At 37.9% G+C, this 19,035-nt stretch overlaps 1 protein-coding gene across 1 annotated transcript in view; it reads right to left on the bottom strand.

The window, feature by feature from the left end:
- Positions 1 to 19,035, bottom strand: part of DCC (DCC netrin 1 receptor) — a 1,116,938-nt gene that overhangs the window by 620,907 nt on the left and 476,996 nt on the right. Inside the window, exon 3 of the mRNA XM_037016530.2 lies at positions 9,412 to 9,696. Coding sequence (XP_036872425.2) covers positions 9,412 to 9,696 — 285 coding nt within the window. The remainder of the gene's footprint in view (positions 1 to 9,411; positions 9,697 to 19,035) is intronic.

The raw sequence follows: 19,035 nt of genomic DNA, 5'->3' as shown, positions 1-19,035 counted from the left end.
CAGCTGACAGTAGGATCCCAGAAAACAAATGTTGACACTATGATGTGTCAAAGTTAGTTAAGGGAACCCAGAAATCTTCATACTTTATATAAATGCTCAAAGCAGCATTTAAAACTTTCTAGAGAAAGTAATGGAGTTTTTATTCAAACTCTTGTTTCTGATAACCAAAAGTATTTGAGTTATTTCTTGTTTGGCCAAAGTTAAATCAATAAAGTTGTGCCCATAATGAATAACTGACTATGTCTTTTATTTTTTTAATTCTCCAGGAATATGATGTCAAATAGGATCAGAGAAGGAAACTCTACTGGACCTTGTATTAATATTTGTGACTTCTGCACTCACAGCTTATAGGTTTGACTTCCAAACACTCTTAGAGAAAGCCTCTTATTTGTTTGTGAATCAGGGTAGACTGCCTGACCCTTTAGATACCCACACAGGGCTGTTAAGTACCACATTCCTAATAAACACAGAGCTAACTGTATGTCGGTTCCAATGGATTCTTGGGAAATGACAGGCTCTCTCATTTTTATTTTTTTGCTTTTGACCTTATATGAAATAGCAACCTTTCAGGAAATGAGAGTTAAAAAGGACAGTACTATAATCAAATCTAACATCACTCAAGATCAAGGATGAAAAGGAATAGAGGACATATTTGGTGAGGAAGAGATGACTAGTGACATTAGAATAGTAGATATGGCAAGAAAAATTTAATAGATGCCCCAGTATTTCAAGGCCTTTCAACTTGGAATCCTGGGCCCTGTTGATGTCCCCAAAAATAGTATTAGGGGATGAAGACATATTTTAATAAATTCAAAAACCAAACAGATATTGTCTATTATCTACAGTAAGTTAGCTTAGGTAATAACCTATTAAACTTTGTTGCATCTGAATGAAATTTCATCAACTGTGTGTGCAACACTGGTTATCTCAGTTATCTCACATTGATTAAAAGACCTGTCCTACAATAACTAGCTCTAACAAAACACAATTGTCCATTGGTTTCTGTGTTCTGCCCAGCCCTGGTTCCCAAAGCAGGTAGGTTGAAGTTATCATCTGAGGGGAGTGGGGTCATATCATGACATGGAATTTAGTTCACCACATGGCCGATTGTATACAATAAAAGGTATCCTGTCTTCTTTCAATGTACTTTTGGTAACAATATATAACAACTTGAAACTTTTGTTTTTGTTTTAATTAATCTAAAAGTAGGACAATTTCATATTTTATGGGATTGATTTTTGAACCTTGCGTTTTAGCATAGATCTATGGTTCTTAATAATTAGAGTCTGTCTAGCAAATGTGAACTCTTAAATACTGTGCTTATAAAGGCAGAGTTGTTGATGAATGTGGAATGAAATAATAAATGAGCTCCTTGGTAGTGATATTTGGAAAGGCTGCTCTAGTCCAAACTTTTTTCTTAACAGGCAAGGTAAATATGGATTTTAGAAGATTAGATGAAATGGTAGTGATAATAAGGATGAAACACTAGAAGTCTTTATTTTCTCTTATTTCTAAGCCAGTGCCTCTTGCAATTTTCCATACAGCAAAAGAAATTTTGATGGTAAGGTAACGTTAAGAGTGAAAATCATGCAGCAATGAGTTATTAGGGAAGGAATAGCTGCAGGGTACTCTGGCTTCTGATGATGTGAAAAGGAAGTGCAGAAATCAGACAGCACTACGGCAGAGAACATAAAATGTACAATTAACTAAAAGCAGGTAAGTTAACTACTAGATATCCAGAATCAAAATCAGGTAATTTGTTATCAGAGAAATCATCTTGACATGATAATCAAATTATTGAAGACTAGAATTTCTAAAATTCCAAAGTTATTATAATAGCTATAAAGGATTTAGCAATTCCAGGCATTTACTGGGCCTATTAAATTAAAGCCTATGAAATATATGATTTCATTCTCTATATTTTACGAGATAAAGACTTAGATTCTGAAATGTGCCCTGAATTGTACAACTAGTTAATGGTGAAACTGAGATTTGTACTTAGTCTGGTATAAGACTCTATGCTTTTAACAACTTGTTACAATAATAGTTCAAAATCAGAAATTCTAAATATTCATTAATTGATCAATGTTAACTAAATATGAGCTAAATCCATGGAAATAGACTGTGATAGACCACATATGACCATTTCATTTTAATCTGGATTAAACCTGACCTAATATTTAGGAAACATGAGGATTAGCAGAAAGAGGAACCAGGAAAACAAGTCCATTTACAATAGCATTAGAAAGAATAAAATACTTAGAGATAAATCTAACCAAGGAGGTGAAAGACCTATACTCTGGAAACTACAAGGCACTCATGAGAGAAATTAAAGAAGACATCAATAAATGGAAATACATCCTGTGCTCATGGAGAGGAAGAATTAATACTGTCAAAATGGCCATCCAGCCTAAAGCAATTGATAGATTCAATGCAATCCCCTATCAATATAGCAACCACATTCTTCAACAACTAGGACAAATAGTTCTAAAATTCATATGGAACCACAAAAGACCCCAAACAGCCAAAGCAATCCTAAGAAGAAGAAAGTTGGGGTGATTATGTTCCCCAACTTCAAGCTCTACTACAAAGCCACAGTAATAAAAAAAAATTGCTATTGGCACAAGAACAGATCTATAGATGAATGGAACAGAATAGAAAACCCAGATATAAACCCACACATATATGGCCAATTAATATACAATAAAGGAGTCACGGATATACAGTGGGGAAAAGACAGCTCTTTAACAACTGGTGTTGGCAAAACTGGACAGCCACATGTAAGAGTATGAAACTGGATTATTGTCTAACTCCATACACAAAAAGTTAACTCAAAATGGATCAAAGACCTGAATGTAAGTCATGAAACCAAAAACTAAGAAGAAACAGGCAAAAATCTCTTGAATATAAACAAGAGCAACTTTTTCCTGAACATATCTCCTCGGGCAGGGAAACAAAATATAAAATGAACAGGTGAGACTATATCAAACTAAATAGCTTCTGTACAGCAAGGGGCACTATCAAACAAAAAGGCATCCTATAGTATGGGAGAACATATTCATAAATGACATATGCAATAAGGAGTTAACATCCAAAATATATAAAGAATTCACAAACCTCAACACACAGAAAACAAATACCTGATTAAAAATTGGGCAGAGGATGTGAACAGACAATTCTGAAAAGATGCTCCACATGACTAATTATCAGGAAAATGCAAATTTAAATCACAATGATATATCACTTCACACCAGATAGGATGGCCAACATCCAAACGACAAACAACAACAAATGTTGGTGAGGATGTGGAGAAAGGGGAATGAACCCTCCTACACTGCTGGTGGGAATGCAAATTGGTTCTACCATTGTGGAAAGCAATATGGAGGTTCCTCAAAAAAGTAAAAATAGAAATAACATTTGACCTAGTAATTCTACTTTAGGAATTTACTCAAAGAAAACAAGATTCCTGATTCAAAAAGACATATGTACCCCTATGTTTATCGTAGCACTATGTGTCCTAAGTGTCCTAAGCAACCTAAGTGTCCATCAGTAGATTAGTGGATAAAGAAGATGTGGTACATATACACAATGGAATATATTACTCAGCCATAAAAAGAAAAGAAATCCTACCATTTGCAACAACATGGATGGAGCTAGAGGGTATTATGCTCAGTGAAATAAGACAGGCTGAGAAAGACAAATACCAAATGACTTCACTCACTTGTGTAGTATAACAGCAAAACAAAACTGAAGGAATGAAACAGCAGCAGACTCACAGACTCTGAGAAGGCACTAATGGTAACCAAAGGGGAGGGGCTGAGGAGAGTGGGTGGGAAGTGAGAATGGGATTAAAGAGCACTATATAGGTAGGTCACAGGGAAGACAATACCACATGGAAAAGACAAGTAATGGCTCTATAGCAGCATACTATGGTGATACACAGTGACTGTAATAGGGGGCATGAGGACTTGATAAAATGGGTAAATGTTGAAACTACAATGTTCTTTCTGTGAAACCTTCATAAGATTGTATATCAAGGATACTTTAATTAAAAAAATATTCAGGAAACATGGACTTCACATAGTCTTAATATAATATGGTCCTTAGGCTTTATTCTTTTCTAAGTAAATATAAGAGAGAACCACAACAAACCATTTTATCCAACTTAGAGGTATGAAAGGATAAGAGAGTCCTGTGTATGGCATGGTAGAAAAAATAGTTTTATTCAAAACTAGCCTGAAAAAAGAAAGCAAACTATGAGGAAATTCTTTAATGCAGTGAAAAACATTAAGTATGATACAAAAATAGCAGGCAGTAAATTCTTGAACATCAGTATTAGTAACTTTTTTTTGGATCTGTCTCCCCAGGCAAGGGAGACAAAAGCAAAAATATGCAAATGGGACTGTATCAAACTAAAAGTGTCTTCTGCACAGCAAAGGAAATCATCAACAAAAGGAAAAGGCAATCTTTGACATAAGAGAACATATTCCCAAATGATATAGCTGTCAAGGGGCTAATATCCAAAACACATGAAGGACATACACAATCCAACACCAAAAAAAACAATAATCTGATTTAAAAATGAGCAGAGGACCTGACTACACATTTTTTTAAAGAAGATATACAAATGGCCAACAGATACATGAAAAGATGGTCAAAATACTAATCATCAGGATAATGAAAACCAAAACCACAATGAGATATCACCTCACGCCAATCAACAAGATAAAAATTAACAAATGTTGGCAAGGATGTGGAGAAAAGAGAAAGCTCATGCACTGCTGATAGGATTGCAAATTGGTGTAGTCACTATGGAAAGTCATATGGAAGCTTATGAAAAAACTAAAACCAGAAATACCATATGACCCAGCAATTCGACTTCTGGGAACTGACCCAAAGAAAACAAAATCACTAATCTGAAGAGCTACATTAATAATTATGTTTATCATGTCTTTTTTGACAATAGTTAAAATATGGAAATAATCTAAATGTTGATCAATAGATGAATGGATAATAAAAGATGTGGTATGTTTATACCATGGAATATTACATGGAATAAAAAAGAATGCAATCTTGCCATTTGTGACAACATGGATGAACCTAGAGGGTATCATGCCAAGTGAAATAAGTCAGACAGAAAAAGACAAATGCCATATGATTTCATTTATATGTGGCATCCAGGAAAGAAAACAAATGAACAAACAAAAAAAAACTGAAATAAACTCATAAATACAGAGGACAGTGGTTACCTTAGGGGTGGGAGGTAAGAGGATTGATGAAATAGGTGAAGGGGGAATAAAAATTATTGAGAATGTTTGGTATCTTGATCTTGGCAATGGTTACATGAATGTATACATACATGAAAAAAAAAAGAAAAAATATCAGGTAATATGTTAATGAATTGCTCTTCACTTTCTTGTCTCTGTTTTTCTGTGTGTATGTTTATATCACAGTATCCATTGCTCAGAAACTTTCAAGGATTCCTGACCATCAAAAAAGTGAATAACATCAAGTCTAAATTCCTAGACATGGGAGTCAAGGCTCCCCAGAAGGTAGATTAAACTTCTCATTATGGATTTATCATCTGCTGCTACTATTCTACAGTTATTTCCTGATGATCTAGAATAGTAATCATCCGTTTAAAGACTAGAAATTTTCTACCTAGAATTTAATTATGCCTTGTGTTTGTTAATTTGGAACTAGATATGTATACACAAATTTACTATTCCTTGCCTATGGTAGTTACCTGAGTAACATTGTCTGACTTGATGGTAAATTTAAAAACAAAGAATACTTCCTTGTTTTCCCCTGAAGATCATTATTCTGTAGGAAGTATACAAATAAATAGTAGCAAAATGTAATTAATTTTGAAATATAAGTAATACTAGTCAAACTAAAAAGTTAAATGCACCTGTCTAGTAAAAAATCCTTAGCAATGAAAAAAATTCTGAAACTCTTTGTTTCAAAACTAAAAAGACATAAAATTCCCTTTTAAATAATATGCATTTTGGAATGGTTTCTAGTAAAATGTATTTCAAAAAAAATGTAAATATTATACAGAAAAATCATTCAAAATATATTTTAGTGCAATTTATTATATTAAAAGCCAATGCCTTTAATTATACAGATATTTGGTTCAGGTCTATCCAGGACCCAAAGTCATTTAACTGTAGTTAAATGAATGAACAATAGATTGAATTACCAATTGATCAATTCAATTAGGCCATTAAGAAAACTGAAATAAGACTTTCAGTACATGGGCCAGTTATTTCAATCAACCTAGTGAGGAAAGCAGATTTATAATTCAGTAATTCAATCTACTACTTGGCACATAGAAGTTATAAGAACTAAATAAAGTGGCCTTGACAATCAAAATGGCCACTTCAATCCCTGATCCATTTCCCATCACATGCCAGAAGACATTTTAAACAATCTCAATTCAGTGTTTTGTTCTCAATATAAAAAGTTTTTTACAACAATTTCTTACTTACTCTATAAAAATGTACAGTTCCTCAAAGCAAGAATTCAATTTCTGTCTTAAAACATTAACCAACAAATTAAATTAGTTTCCTCTTTTCCTACCTATGAATGAAATAATTATTCATTTAATCTGGAAAATACAAAATGCTAGAGAAAATCTCTCTTAAAAATCTGTGGTTTATTTTGAACATAACACCACTACTACCCCATACACAATCTCACGAAAAGTGCCACCTCTTAGCTTTCAGGGAGCCTGGACTCCATCCTCTCCCTCATCATAAGCCGTGTCTGATAGGTTTCCGAGACCGGCCCTTAAAATCTCCCTGTGCATCTTCATTTCTGAATCCCTTCTGATACCACTTTAGTAGCAGCTTTCGGTCAATTCTGTACAGGATTAATGCCACACATTCTCGTTTATTTTCCTTCCTTCAGTTAATCTCCGTACTTCCAGTTTGTCCTGTCCCTGTGACCAGTTAAACAGAACACGTGCAGTTCCCTGAAAAGCTTCTCTCTCTCTTCCCTCTGTTCTTTGTTATGTTGGTCCTTTGCTCCTTGTACACTTCTCCTTGCCTAGCTACTTCCTGTTATTCAAGACTGGCACACTGACCCTTTCTTTTGTATGCGAGGTAATGGCATTCTGCTTTTCTTCTTTCCAGCACAGTCCATGTGCTGCACCTATTCCCCCCACTAAACCACAGCTGTTTTAGGGCATGGTCTTCCAACTCTGTATTCCTAGCAACCAACACGACAGCAGGTATATGAATCACTCGAAAGTTTGTTGAATAAAATATTTATTTATTTATTTAGTGGAGAAATGGAAACTTTCTGCTGAAAGGCAGCATTTAAAACAACTATTTGATCCTTAAAATCTAAACTTAATGGATCTCAATTACTTAGTGACATTAAACCCCTGATACAAAAAAGTGGCTTAGTGGAGTTTTCACATAAACTCCAATACGAACATCAAATTATACATTATTTAGAACCCTCTAGGCACATACACACACAAATTCAAATATTCCTCTTGTAAATTGTAAAAACAAGTATTGGACAAAGTGACAAGACTTCAAATTAGCATTTATGTTTCAAACTAAAATGAAAACAGGTAACTTCAGTCAAATGACCATGGAAAAACATGTATTTTTTAAAGGCTGGTAACAACTCACATACCACTCTAATGCTTCTAAGTCATATTAATAATATGATGGGCTTTTATTTCAACTGACTCTATCTTACCCAATTAAACAAGCATGTAGAGAATCTTTAGCATGTTCCTTTATATGGTCAGTAGCATACAAAACAGGCTTAACAAGCAGGACAATAATGCATGTGTGTGTTGTGGGGCAGGGGTTGGTGGTTAGAGGTACTATTTATAACCTCAGTTCATAATTCCTTTTTGAAGTTTATATTTAAATTCATATAACTTGGAGAAAAATTCTCATTAGATGTAATGATTTCAAAAAATTCAGTTTCCATTCAGGAAAGAAATATCTACACACATCCAAAGTATACCAATTACAATGCAAATATGTTTCATAAGGTGAATAAATCGACATAAATGGTGATTTGGTGATTATATCTGTATGTCTTTCAAAACTTTTCATTTCAGATTTAATATTTAATTAATCCAACTTTATCCCTTAATGCCACTGGAAAACAGACTTTTCAGTCATATTAAGATCATCAAACATATTCTTGCCAATTTTCTGCATGGCTTACCTAGGCTTCCCATCTGATTGACTTAGATGCATTATTAAGGATACACAAATATAGATATTTAAAAATTTTTGTGCATCTAAGAGATGCCTAAATACATGGTATGTGTTGGAAATATATGCTACATTTACATCTGTCAGCTACCCAGTGGATGGAAGGCAACAGTGTTGCTGAAGATACAGACACATTTACATCAGCATCTCTGTGGGGGATGGAGGAGAGTACACAAAAGAGTTAGAAGGGGTTTCAGAAATGTCCTCTGGGACGTGCAGATTGCCAGTCTGCCTTTGAAATGACTTAGGAATGTCATCCTGTACCTGCTGCAGGACTTGTGATACTGCTCACAGAATGCGGAGACAAGAGCCAACGCCGATGCTCTGATGGGGGTCCGTGACCATTACTCGGGGGTGTGCCTTTTTTGTGATCCTCACAAATGAGTCTAAGTGAGATTAAGGAGAACTCACATATTACATAGATAGAAGATAGCAGCAGTTATTGGAAGAGATATTAGAGAATATCCAATCCAACCTCTGATTGTAGGATAGGAAAATGAACCTAGACTCAGAGATTTGCCAAGAAGAGGAAGGAGGTAAGAGGTGGAGAAAAACAACTTTCCTTATCAAAATGCCAAACACACTTTATTGTGATTAGTTATATGTCCACGTTCACCCAGAATGCAAATAAGCCAGGCTTTGTGTCAGTCTCAGTAATTGCTATGTCCCCAGTACTTAGCAAAGTGCTTCTCAGAAATGAGTATATGAATGGCTGAGTAAATTAATGTTCAATTTTAACTTGGGGAAGGTTCTTATCCTTGCTAAGCCTCACCTCCATCCACTGATCCATCCACTGAAAATGGGGATAATAACTATTTCTTCAGGAGCTATCAGAGAAAAATGATACTATGCATAAAAAGTGCTTGGTAATGGGCTTTGCGCAAAGAAGCACCTATAACATCATAATGGGATGTGTGAATTAGTAAATGAATGAAGGCCAAGTAAAATACTTGTTTCTCTGGAAACTCTAAGTCATGGAAAAATACGAAAAGCTTTTGGCATACCCTTACCAAATGGCTCAGATAGAAAAGAAAAAAATATGAAACAAAACCCAATAAACAATGCAGAACTTAAAAACAATTATGCAATATTCATTAAAGGGAAAATTGTTAAACTCCTCCAGGGAATATAAATCTGGAGAGAGTAGCGAGCTCTGCAGTACCTGATAAAATTCTGACTTCCGCTTCGTTTCCCATTCTTGAGCTGGCTGCATTCCGGGCTAGGCAGCGGTAGATCCCGGTGTCCCCAGGTTGAAGTCTACTGATCTGCAAGGCTCCGGACGGCAAGACCACCACGCGGGAGTCGCCTGGGGCTGGAGTCAGGTCTTGCTGGCTTTTCTGCCAGTGTATTGCTGGCATAGGCTCCCCAATGACCTCACACTTGAGCAGCACTGTGTCTCCCATGAAGGCTGTGACAGATTCTGTCTGGGAAAGGAACCTCAGCGGACCTAGGAGTAAAACCAAGGGAGGATCTTTCAGATGAGGGCACAGTAATCACCAATAAAATAATCACACCTGTGTTCTTCACAAAAAAATGTGGTTCACGAGTGTTGTCTCAGATTTCATCTTATTTGCTCTTCAGAGTTTACTATATTATGTGTCTGGCACTACAGTAGTTTCTGTGGCTAAAAAAAATGATGAAAGGGTTGCCATTAATCTTTAGAAGTTTACTGTTTTGTTAATATTGGTTAATAACACAGCCTTGTAAAATAAACAGCAGGCGAGATCATCCTAACTTTATACATGAGGAAATTGGGGCTCAGAGAAGGTGAAATCCCACACACAAAGGGGCACATTGTTATGTGGCAATCCTGCACATGAGACCTGTTTTTTCTGAATCCTGGTCCTATTGCTTTTCATTACCCAACTCTGGACAAAAGACTATGAAGATGGGGGATTCACGAAGGACTGGCTACATGGCATAACTTAGAGTTGACTCAAAATAAATGGGTGAAGATAATCACCCATTATAGTCACAGAGAACAGTGGTTTTTAGGGATTAACTGCTTAAGGTAAATAGGGATCATATTTGTCAGTTGGTTGTGGTATGATACTGTCCCGGATTGGTTGGGTGACTGAATACAAGGGAGCCCGCCGGGAGGGAGAGGAGCTTCCCGACAACTGCTGTAACCGCCGCGAGAGATTAGACAATAAAGCCTAGAGAAGAACCAAGACCTTGGGCATGTTGCTTCGGTCCCTGAAGGGTCGCGACAAGTGGTGCCGAAACCCGGGAATCGCTAAACCTCATCGCGACCTGATCTGCTGACCCTGGCGCCTGCCGATGAAGTAGAGCTTGTAACTCTTCAGGAATGTCGCTGGACGCTGTTCGGTTGGCTGGCCAGACTGGGAGAGGGAACCAAGGAGGGTGAGTGGATCGGCGAGCAAACTGAAAGTATACGTGGCAGGGCAGACAGCAGGCAGTTGCGGTGGGTGTTTATGTGTAGTGTGTGTGTCCTGTTAGTGTTTGTGACATTGTTTATTATAATATATGGAATGAGGAGGCGCCAGTGAAGGTTCGCAGAGCGGCAACGAAATAAAAAGGTTTGCAGAGTGGCGACGAAATCAAAAGGTTCGCGGAATTAGCGACGTACTCCATCTAAATCATAACTAGGATACTTGCCCCTTTAGAGAGAGGATGGGGACGGAGGCCTCTAGGCTTAGGGCCGAGGACAGAAGCCAAGCTGCCGAGAGGCCATCCAAGAGGGGGAGGAAATATTAGAGGAAGTACGAGAAGAGCGTGCCTTCGCAAAGGCATCGGAAGGGGGATCTGAACAGGGACTGCCATCTGATGAGGATGAAGATGGGGAACTTTCGGGGGATGAGCTAGAGAACAGGTTTAATAGCAGAGTTAAACTAACCACAGAGACTCTTTACAGTGAGCAGTCTAATGCCATAATGAAAAAACAGGGGTATGCGGGCACTAGAGGACTAGGGAAGGATCTCCAAGGGAAAGAACAAGCAATCCTTTTAGCAGGGAGACCGCCCAAAGGGCCCGGAGGACCAGGATTGGGTTTTTCTTCGGGGCCACTGAGGGAAAACAGCCTATAGAAATAACATGGCAGTCAAAAAGGCCCGTGTGGGTACCTCAGTGGCCCCTCACCAAAGAAAAGAAGGAAGCAGCCCACACTTTAGTACAAGAACAGATAGCAGCTGGTCACCTCCAGCCCTCTACCACGCCATGGAACACACCTATTTTTGTAATTAGGAAAAAGTCTGGCAAGTGGAGATTACTCCATGATCTCAGGGCAGTGAACAGACAGATGGAGCTTATGGGACCTGTACAATTAGGCCTTCCTCTCCCTGTGGCCCTGCCCAGAGGATGGAATTCAATAGTGATAGATATCAAAGACTGTTTCTGTCAAAGGTTTATTGCCACAGGGCATGGCTAATAGCCCCACCATGTGTATGTAAAGAAGGCCTTACAAACTGTCAGGAAACAGTTTCCCCTGATAATCATCTATCATTATATGGATGACATCCTTTTGTGTCATGAGAGCAGCAGGGAGCTAGAGACAACCCTCAGGGTCAGAGTATGGTGGAACGCACCCACCTCACCTTCAAGAATGCCTTACATAAACAAAAAGGGGGAATAGGAGAAGATTTTAGAACACTGGACAAAAATGGCCACAGTGTAGCAGAGTGGCACGGCCAACAATCCAATCCAAAACACATGCCTAAAGTTTTGTGGAAGGATGTGTTGGAAGGAACATGGAAAGGCCCGGACCCAGTGATAATCTGGACCCGAGGCTCGGTTTGTGTTTTTCCACAGGACCAGCAGAACCCCGTTTGGGTGCCTGAACGTCTGATACGCAGAGTGGAAAACCCCGGAGCAGAGGTACAAGATGATCGCACTGCTTCTGCTCCTGCCGTGGATCCTACAGCAGGCGACGGTGGAGCCGAGCTGCAGCTGCAGCCACCGCCGCGCTGACTATCACCATTCCTACGGCAGAGACGCTGAATGGTCTGTCCCAGGCCACTGCCTCGGCAATGACAACGCAGAACGTCATCAACGGCTGTGGGCTGCGTCCATTCTTATACGGGGGTGTATTACTGGTATTCCAGACAGTTAGGCAAGATGTTAACCACAAATTGGTCCAGTGAGCTTGACGAGCTCACCACTCAGCTATGGTTAGAAATTTTGCTCCGTAGCTCAAATAGCTGAAGCTGTGTTAAACGCCACCAAAGCCTGGTCAGGTGTAGGTGTCATAGGAATATTGCTAATTGTGGGCCTCCTCCTGGTTGGGAGGAAAGTCTGTTCCATACAAAAATAGCAACGGGGAGAACGGAAGGTCCTGTTGCAGGCCATGGCAGCACTAGAGGAAGGCATCTCCCCTAGAGTATGGCTTAATATGCTGGATCAGTAGTCAAGGACAGGTAAGATGGGGAGCTGCACATATCAACCTAAGACAGGGCGCAGACCTAAGCTGTCTGTTGCCTGAGGACGGGTAAGAATGCCGCAGACTCCGGACGACCTAAGACAGGCATGATCCTGACAGCCCTTTGGTTATAAAACAATAAAGGGGGAGATGTGGGGGCCCGGCCTACGGCCGAGGCTGAGCCCCACTCTAGCTGGACAACGCCCTAAAGATGGCGCCTGCTTCCTGCTCACCACCCTTTCCCCTCTTCCCTGTTGGGGATTGGCCCAGTGAAAAAAATGCTAAACTTACAATTAGACTAGTTTGTGCTTCTAGCCTGGCTGTGCCACCTGCTCTTGGATAAGTAACTTGTTTCATGTCTACTGCCTATAAAATGGATAAGTGCTAATTTAGCCCACACAGCCACTATGGCATTCATATGAAATAACATGTGTAAAAAATGCATTCATATAGATGATTAAGCAAACATAGGGAAAAAAGAAAAAGAAAAGCAAGAATCACTAAGTAAGTAAACTGCTCATTTTGGACGATAAGCTTGATAAGAGAGAAGCCTCCTTCATCACAACATTGTACATAAGAAAATTTTATCCTGCCCTCTTGAGCCCCATTTTCTACAGATGGATATTTGTGACCCTAATGCTTTGATTACAAGTAAGTATTTAAGTGAACTATGCCATCAGTGATAGATCACTAGCAATCTTATTTTTTACAGTAGATTTCAACTAAATAGTTTTAATTCCTTGATTTGTGTATTATTAATCACTGTTAAATCCCAATATTTCCATTTTCATCCTAATCTCACTGGAATTGTTTTCTTTGCATATGTATTTCACAATAAAATTTTATTCTTTCATCAGTCTGTGGTTCACATCAAGTTTTTCTGGTCTTATGTTACTGTGATGGTTTTAACAAAAATTATAGATTAATTTTCACAGTCAGAATTTCCAAGTCCAGGTTTAATATTACCAAGAAATTTTCCATCAATATTTAGTCAATAACAAATTATACTGTGTTCAGTTTTAACTACCGTTAGTTTTATTTGGGGCTCTTGTTTCTCACAAATCTAACTTGCACGACAATCTGATAAGAGTTTTGCTGGAATCAAAATGTAAAGGCGAGATGATCTAGGTCATAACATCATAATTTAATATGAGAGACAATCAAAAATGTTGTAGAGAAGTCTCATTCCTTAGGTGAAGGTGGCATTTCATGTCTCCTTCAGGGATTAAACTATTTGAAGTCCCAGATAACTGAATCTATGAAATAGGAAATTACATCAGCATCACATATGGAATAGGTACAAGTTGCCAAAGATGGTTTACAACTCATTACGGCTACACTTGAATTGACAGACCTGCAGACCTGGAGATCCAATATTGAGATGGTTCTAGAGTAAAAAATGATTAATTCTAGACCATGCAGAGACTTTTTTATGTATGTGCATATTAATTTAGCACCTGAAATTTATCCCACAAATACATGTACTGAAATTACTCATCTGGTTCCTCAGGTAAGGCTCTGGAATCTGGATCCATTGACCTCTTTCTTTGTCTCAACACTACAGATGTATCTACAAGGGGTCTAGCCACATGTGTAATTCTATTCTTCTTATTTACTTACTGGAACTAATCTCTTAACTGTGCTGAATTTACCAAAGAGTGAAGAACAAAACAAATCAGTTAACTTGTGACCTGGCTCATTGTTCAAAGTCCAATTTCCAGGCTTTGTGTAGTGTATAGTCTTGAGTCTTTTCAAAAGAAAATAAAATGACTGATTAGCTAAGGTATGGATTTAAAGCATGTACTTAAACAGCAATGGTGCACGTACACCACATAAGGCAAAACTGCAATGAGTACTTGGCCCATGTAGGACAACTGATTTTTAAACAAATTTCTGACTTTTTACTCAGTATTTTTGTTCTTGGTCTTCATCCTAAGCATTTTATTTTCTGGTTAAGGAAATATGGTCAGGAAAAATTTACCCATACATATAAAGTATATATTTTACACAATGTAAGAATAAAATATTTTTGGTAAGTTGGTAAAATATCTGGATACTTATATGTATTCAGATATATAGTTCTATATAAGTTATACACATTGGATACAATTTTAAATATCTATTTCACACCTGACTGTGCTAGTCAAAAAATTCACTTGCAAAGTTCTAAAACATAGAACAAAATATTAAATGAACGAGTAAGTCAAACTGATATTCAATATTGGTTCCTTTATGTAAATTCAATCTAGCTGGAAGAAACATCCACAAGGCATGAGACTATATAAATATAATTAGACAATGGAATTGGCTACTATTCCACATGCTTATTCAGTATGCACTCACTGGGGATACCACATCTTAATAAATGGTCATCAGAATTGTATCCTATTTAAAACTTAATGACCTAATGGTTGAAAACTCAGAACAGTTGATTATTTGACACAGTGAGAAATTACACACGATGTGTAGCTGCTTCTTTTTGCCTCTGCAAAAGAAACCCTAAATATCAAAAACCAATTCTAAGTTTATAAGGCACTATATAGCTTGAGTTAATGCTCTCAATATTGTGCCAGATTTCAGCACTTGTATCTCACTGCGGTGAAACAATCCAGCAACAATATTAAAAGAAGTCATAGGCTATCAATTTAGTACTATATTCTCAAGGCATGAGGATGAGCACCTAGCAATGAACATTAAACTCACTGTAACTCATAAGAATGCAGTATTTTCAGAAGAGTCATTCAATGTTCTAATGTAATACAATCCCTATACTTCATTCATAAAGAGACACAAGAATAATTTTAACTAGATCTTCATGAAAAATTATTATCTGCTCAATAAGAACTTATTGATGGAAAAAGCCTTGCTCAGGCTCATTAGGTTACATATGATTCACTGTAATCACAACACAGATGGTCTTCCTATCTCTACTCTTTTCTTGCCCAAGTCCATTCCAAACACAGTAATAACAATAATAATAATAATAATAAACCAGTGTACCTACATCACCAATGTTTCTGTTTCACTTAGGAAACCCTAATGTTCCAAAAAAAATTGTAGTAGTGTTCTATACCACAAATTCTTGAAGCCAAGAACCTAGCACAATGCACCTTCTAGGCTCACCTTTCACAACACCCATTCTTGTATCCACTGAACTGGTCTGTGCCCTAAACGTGGCTTCCTCTTAGTAGTATTTCTCATGATATTTCCTCTAAAAAGGAATGCTCTCTCTTCAACATCTACCTATCAAAACTGGTTACTTTTAAATACTGACTCAATAAAGCCTCTTTTCCCTAGTCTTGCTTCCTGTAACTTGTCTTACAACATTCTGAATTTTTACACTTACAACTTACAGATAATTTGACAAAATGGACTGTATAAATAGAACCCTGAAAAATGTTTATATGTTTGCATATTATTTTAGTATTTTATGTTCAGAGAGAATGTCAAATATCTTCCAAAAGACAAAAAATATGCAAATATTTACTGAGGTTCTATGTTACTTTAAATCTTTAAATAGAGCATTGCACACATCCAAATTTTGATAGATGCATTTGACTGTTGGCTCTACCGTTTTTTAATATATTCAGGGACAGTTGGGATGTTGAGTAAGAACACACCCGGGATCACTTCCCAGCTTCACCCTTTAACTGGCTGGATGACTTTGGGCAAGGTCTCCATTTGCTCATTTACACTATTCTAAGCACCATTATAAACTATGTCACTTAATCCTCACAACAGCCCTGCAAGTGTTATTGTCTCTACTTTACAGGTGGTACTGAAATGGGAGCAAAACTCATTGAAGTGTTTACAGTATGTATGACTGTTTTAAAAAGTTTTAGTACCGAATCATTACACTTCTTAAAATCCCTTATTTCCCCAATCTATGTGAAAATATCTCAAGAGTTTCCTCTGTAACTGAGTGGTCCTCCTCCTCTCAACCCCCAAGGCAGCCACACGGTACTGGATAAACTCTGTTGGACAGTAAGTACATTCTACTCGAGATGCAATTTTTATGGTAAACTTCAGTCTGAAGTAGTGCACTATTAAAAATAGCACACAACCCTATTTCTGGTGCCTTCATGGGGGCCTTACATTGTTAGCAGTGGAGAAGGGCTGCTTCCAAGAAAGAATTGTAGTCGAGGTTCCTGCCTTCACAACTAGTCTGGCCCAGGATGCTATGACAGCTTTAAATCTAGAAACACCTGAACTTGTTGGAAGTGTCCCATACCAGCCAACGTACAGGTTTATACATTATCTGCATCTCCTTGCATTAGCAAAGACCAGAACCTATCAGTTCAGAAACTAGTAAAAGGAAAGAACACGTTGTTTTACATATGGAAAAGTCAGACACACATGGGAGTTCCATTTTATCCCCTGTCCCAGAAATGATAAATCCAGACACTTATAATTCAGATTTTGTAAGTGGCTAATAGTCAGTGAAAGGGCCTGGGCTTCAGCATCAGAAATTTTATTAGTGTCAACTATTCTAATTACAGTTGTATAGTAAGCATTAAGTGTCATTAGCAATATAAATAACCATTATGAGAGTACCACAGAGAAACAGGTCTCATACTGTTTATTTCAATTTCTGTAAAAGATCCTTCAGTTATTCTCTAACACTAATTTTAAGGCTAAAAGGATACATTAAGTGCCTATTTATATATGTTACTTTGTTAAACGTTGCTCAACAGCCATAACCACAATTCTTTTCTAAAACATTTACTACCTACCCATGCCAGGAAAAGTGAGGGCTTTACTCTTTCCAGCTGTCCAGTAACACAGCAGTAGGAAGCCTGGGAGTGCCATCCCAAAATCATCATTCTCACTTCCTCAGGTAGGCCTCCCCCAAGCCCAGATCTAACCTAGTATCCCTATATGTATCGTTTGCAGCACTTAACTTCAATTGTAATTAATTAACCACAGAATGAATTTAATAACCATCTTCCCTGCTCATCTGTTAAATTCCACAAAAGCAGGGCTGGGTCTATTTTATTCTGTATTCTGAGCACTTAGCACATGGCATGACATAGTGTCCATCAAATATTTGTGGAGTGAAAAAAATATGAATTATTCATAAGATAATTAGTTTAAACAAATATCCCAGGCCTTAAACAATGGGTAATCTTAGAAGGATAGGAATGACTAGGGAAGCATAAAGAATGGGGGAAAACAAAAATTTCTTTAGATAAAGTGAAAAAGAGTTGAGGCTAGTAAACATACATGAAGTCAACCCATAAAACCTTCATTTGAAAACAGATGGTATCCGGTGTGTGTGTGCCGGTGGGAGGGGGCCGCGGGGAGGGCAGAAAGAGGCTATGCGTACTGCATCCATGACAATTTTATCTAAGCTCCATAATTTAAAATTGTAGACTAGCGGTGTTCATTTTGAATGCAATTTCCCCATATTCCTTTCAAACCACTGTCCCGGGAACAAAGTTATCAGTCCCCACCCAGCGGGGATGGACGGGGCAATGGCTGCAGCCATCGGTCAGATTTCAGCCAACAGATAGTTCCCCAGGAGCCAGGCACAACTGAACCACTGGCTGTCACCAGAGCAGTAGAAACGTTAATAGCAAAAACAGCAAACATTTTTTCATTTGAGCTTTTCCTTTTGATGCCAAAAAATGAGGTAAAAAAATCACCATGGCAATGAATGAAAGCTGCTAAATCTGCAGGGACACTGAAAGTGTTAGGCTCTCAGAATTAAAATAACGAGACAATAGTCTCTCCGGACCCTCCCGCTCATGCAGACACACACTGCATAGATTAGGAGAAATTTTTTCCACTGGATTCAGTCAAAAAGTTTGAATATCTTAGACGTGCATTCTCATTCATTTAACTTTAAACTACTTCGGTTTTTAAGCAAAAGTAGAAATAAAGCATTTCAGAGCCCAGGTTTATGCCAAGACTCTCCACACTCCCAGATGGGACCTATTCCTTCTTTTAATTTCTAATCTGAAAATGACACGTTCTTCTGATTAGCCCTCTAGCCTCTTTGGCAGACTATCAGAATCCCCATCTCCTCCTATGGAAAATCTAAGTATTAAGTAATTAAAGTTCATTTAATAATAAAGGACTTATCAATGGGGGGACAGGCCTTGGGGTTGGAACCATGCCTCACTTTTAAATATTAGCAATGTGGTCAGAGTCTGCACCCGCCAGAGAAGGCTGCTGTAAATGCTTTGTTTGCTCCAAATAAAGCCTCAAGGTTATATGCCTTTGAAGCCAGAACTTGTTTGCTCCCTTTTAATTCTCAGATTAGCTGAGGGGAAGAAAATGGAGGTAATGCAGAGATTCTCCAGATTTGGTCCTTTTTTCAGCAGCCTGAAGACCATTAAAGGATTCTTGGAATTTGTTATAAGCATATTTCTGTCTGTGTGTCCCACTGGCAGTTATCATTTCCCTTTA

Source organism: Manis javanica, chromosome 9 (genome assembly GCF_040802235.1).
Source record: "Manis javanica isolate MJ-LG chromosome 9, MJ_LKY, whole genome shotgun sequence".
NCBI classification, from domain to species: Eukaryota; Metazoa; Chordata; class Mammalia; order Pholidota; family Manidae; genus Manis; species Manis javanica.
The sequence above is the reverse complement of the archived record's forward strand: the minus strand, read 5'-3'. Positions and strand labels throughout refer to the sequence as shown.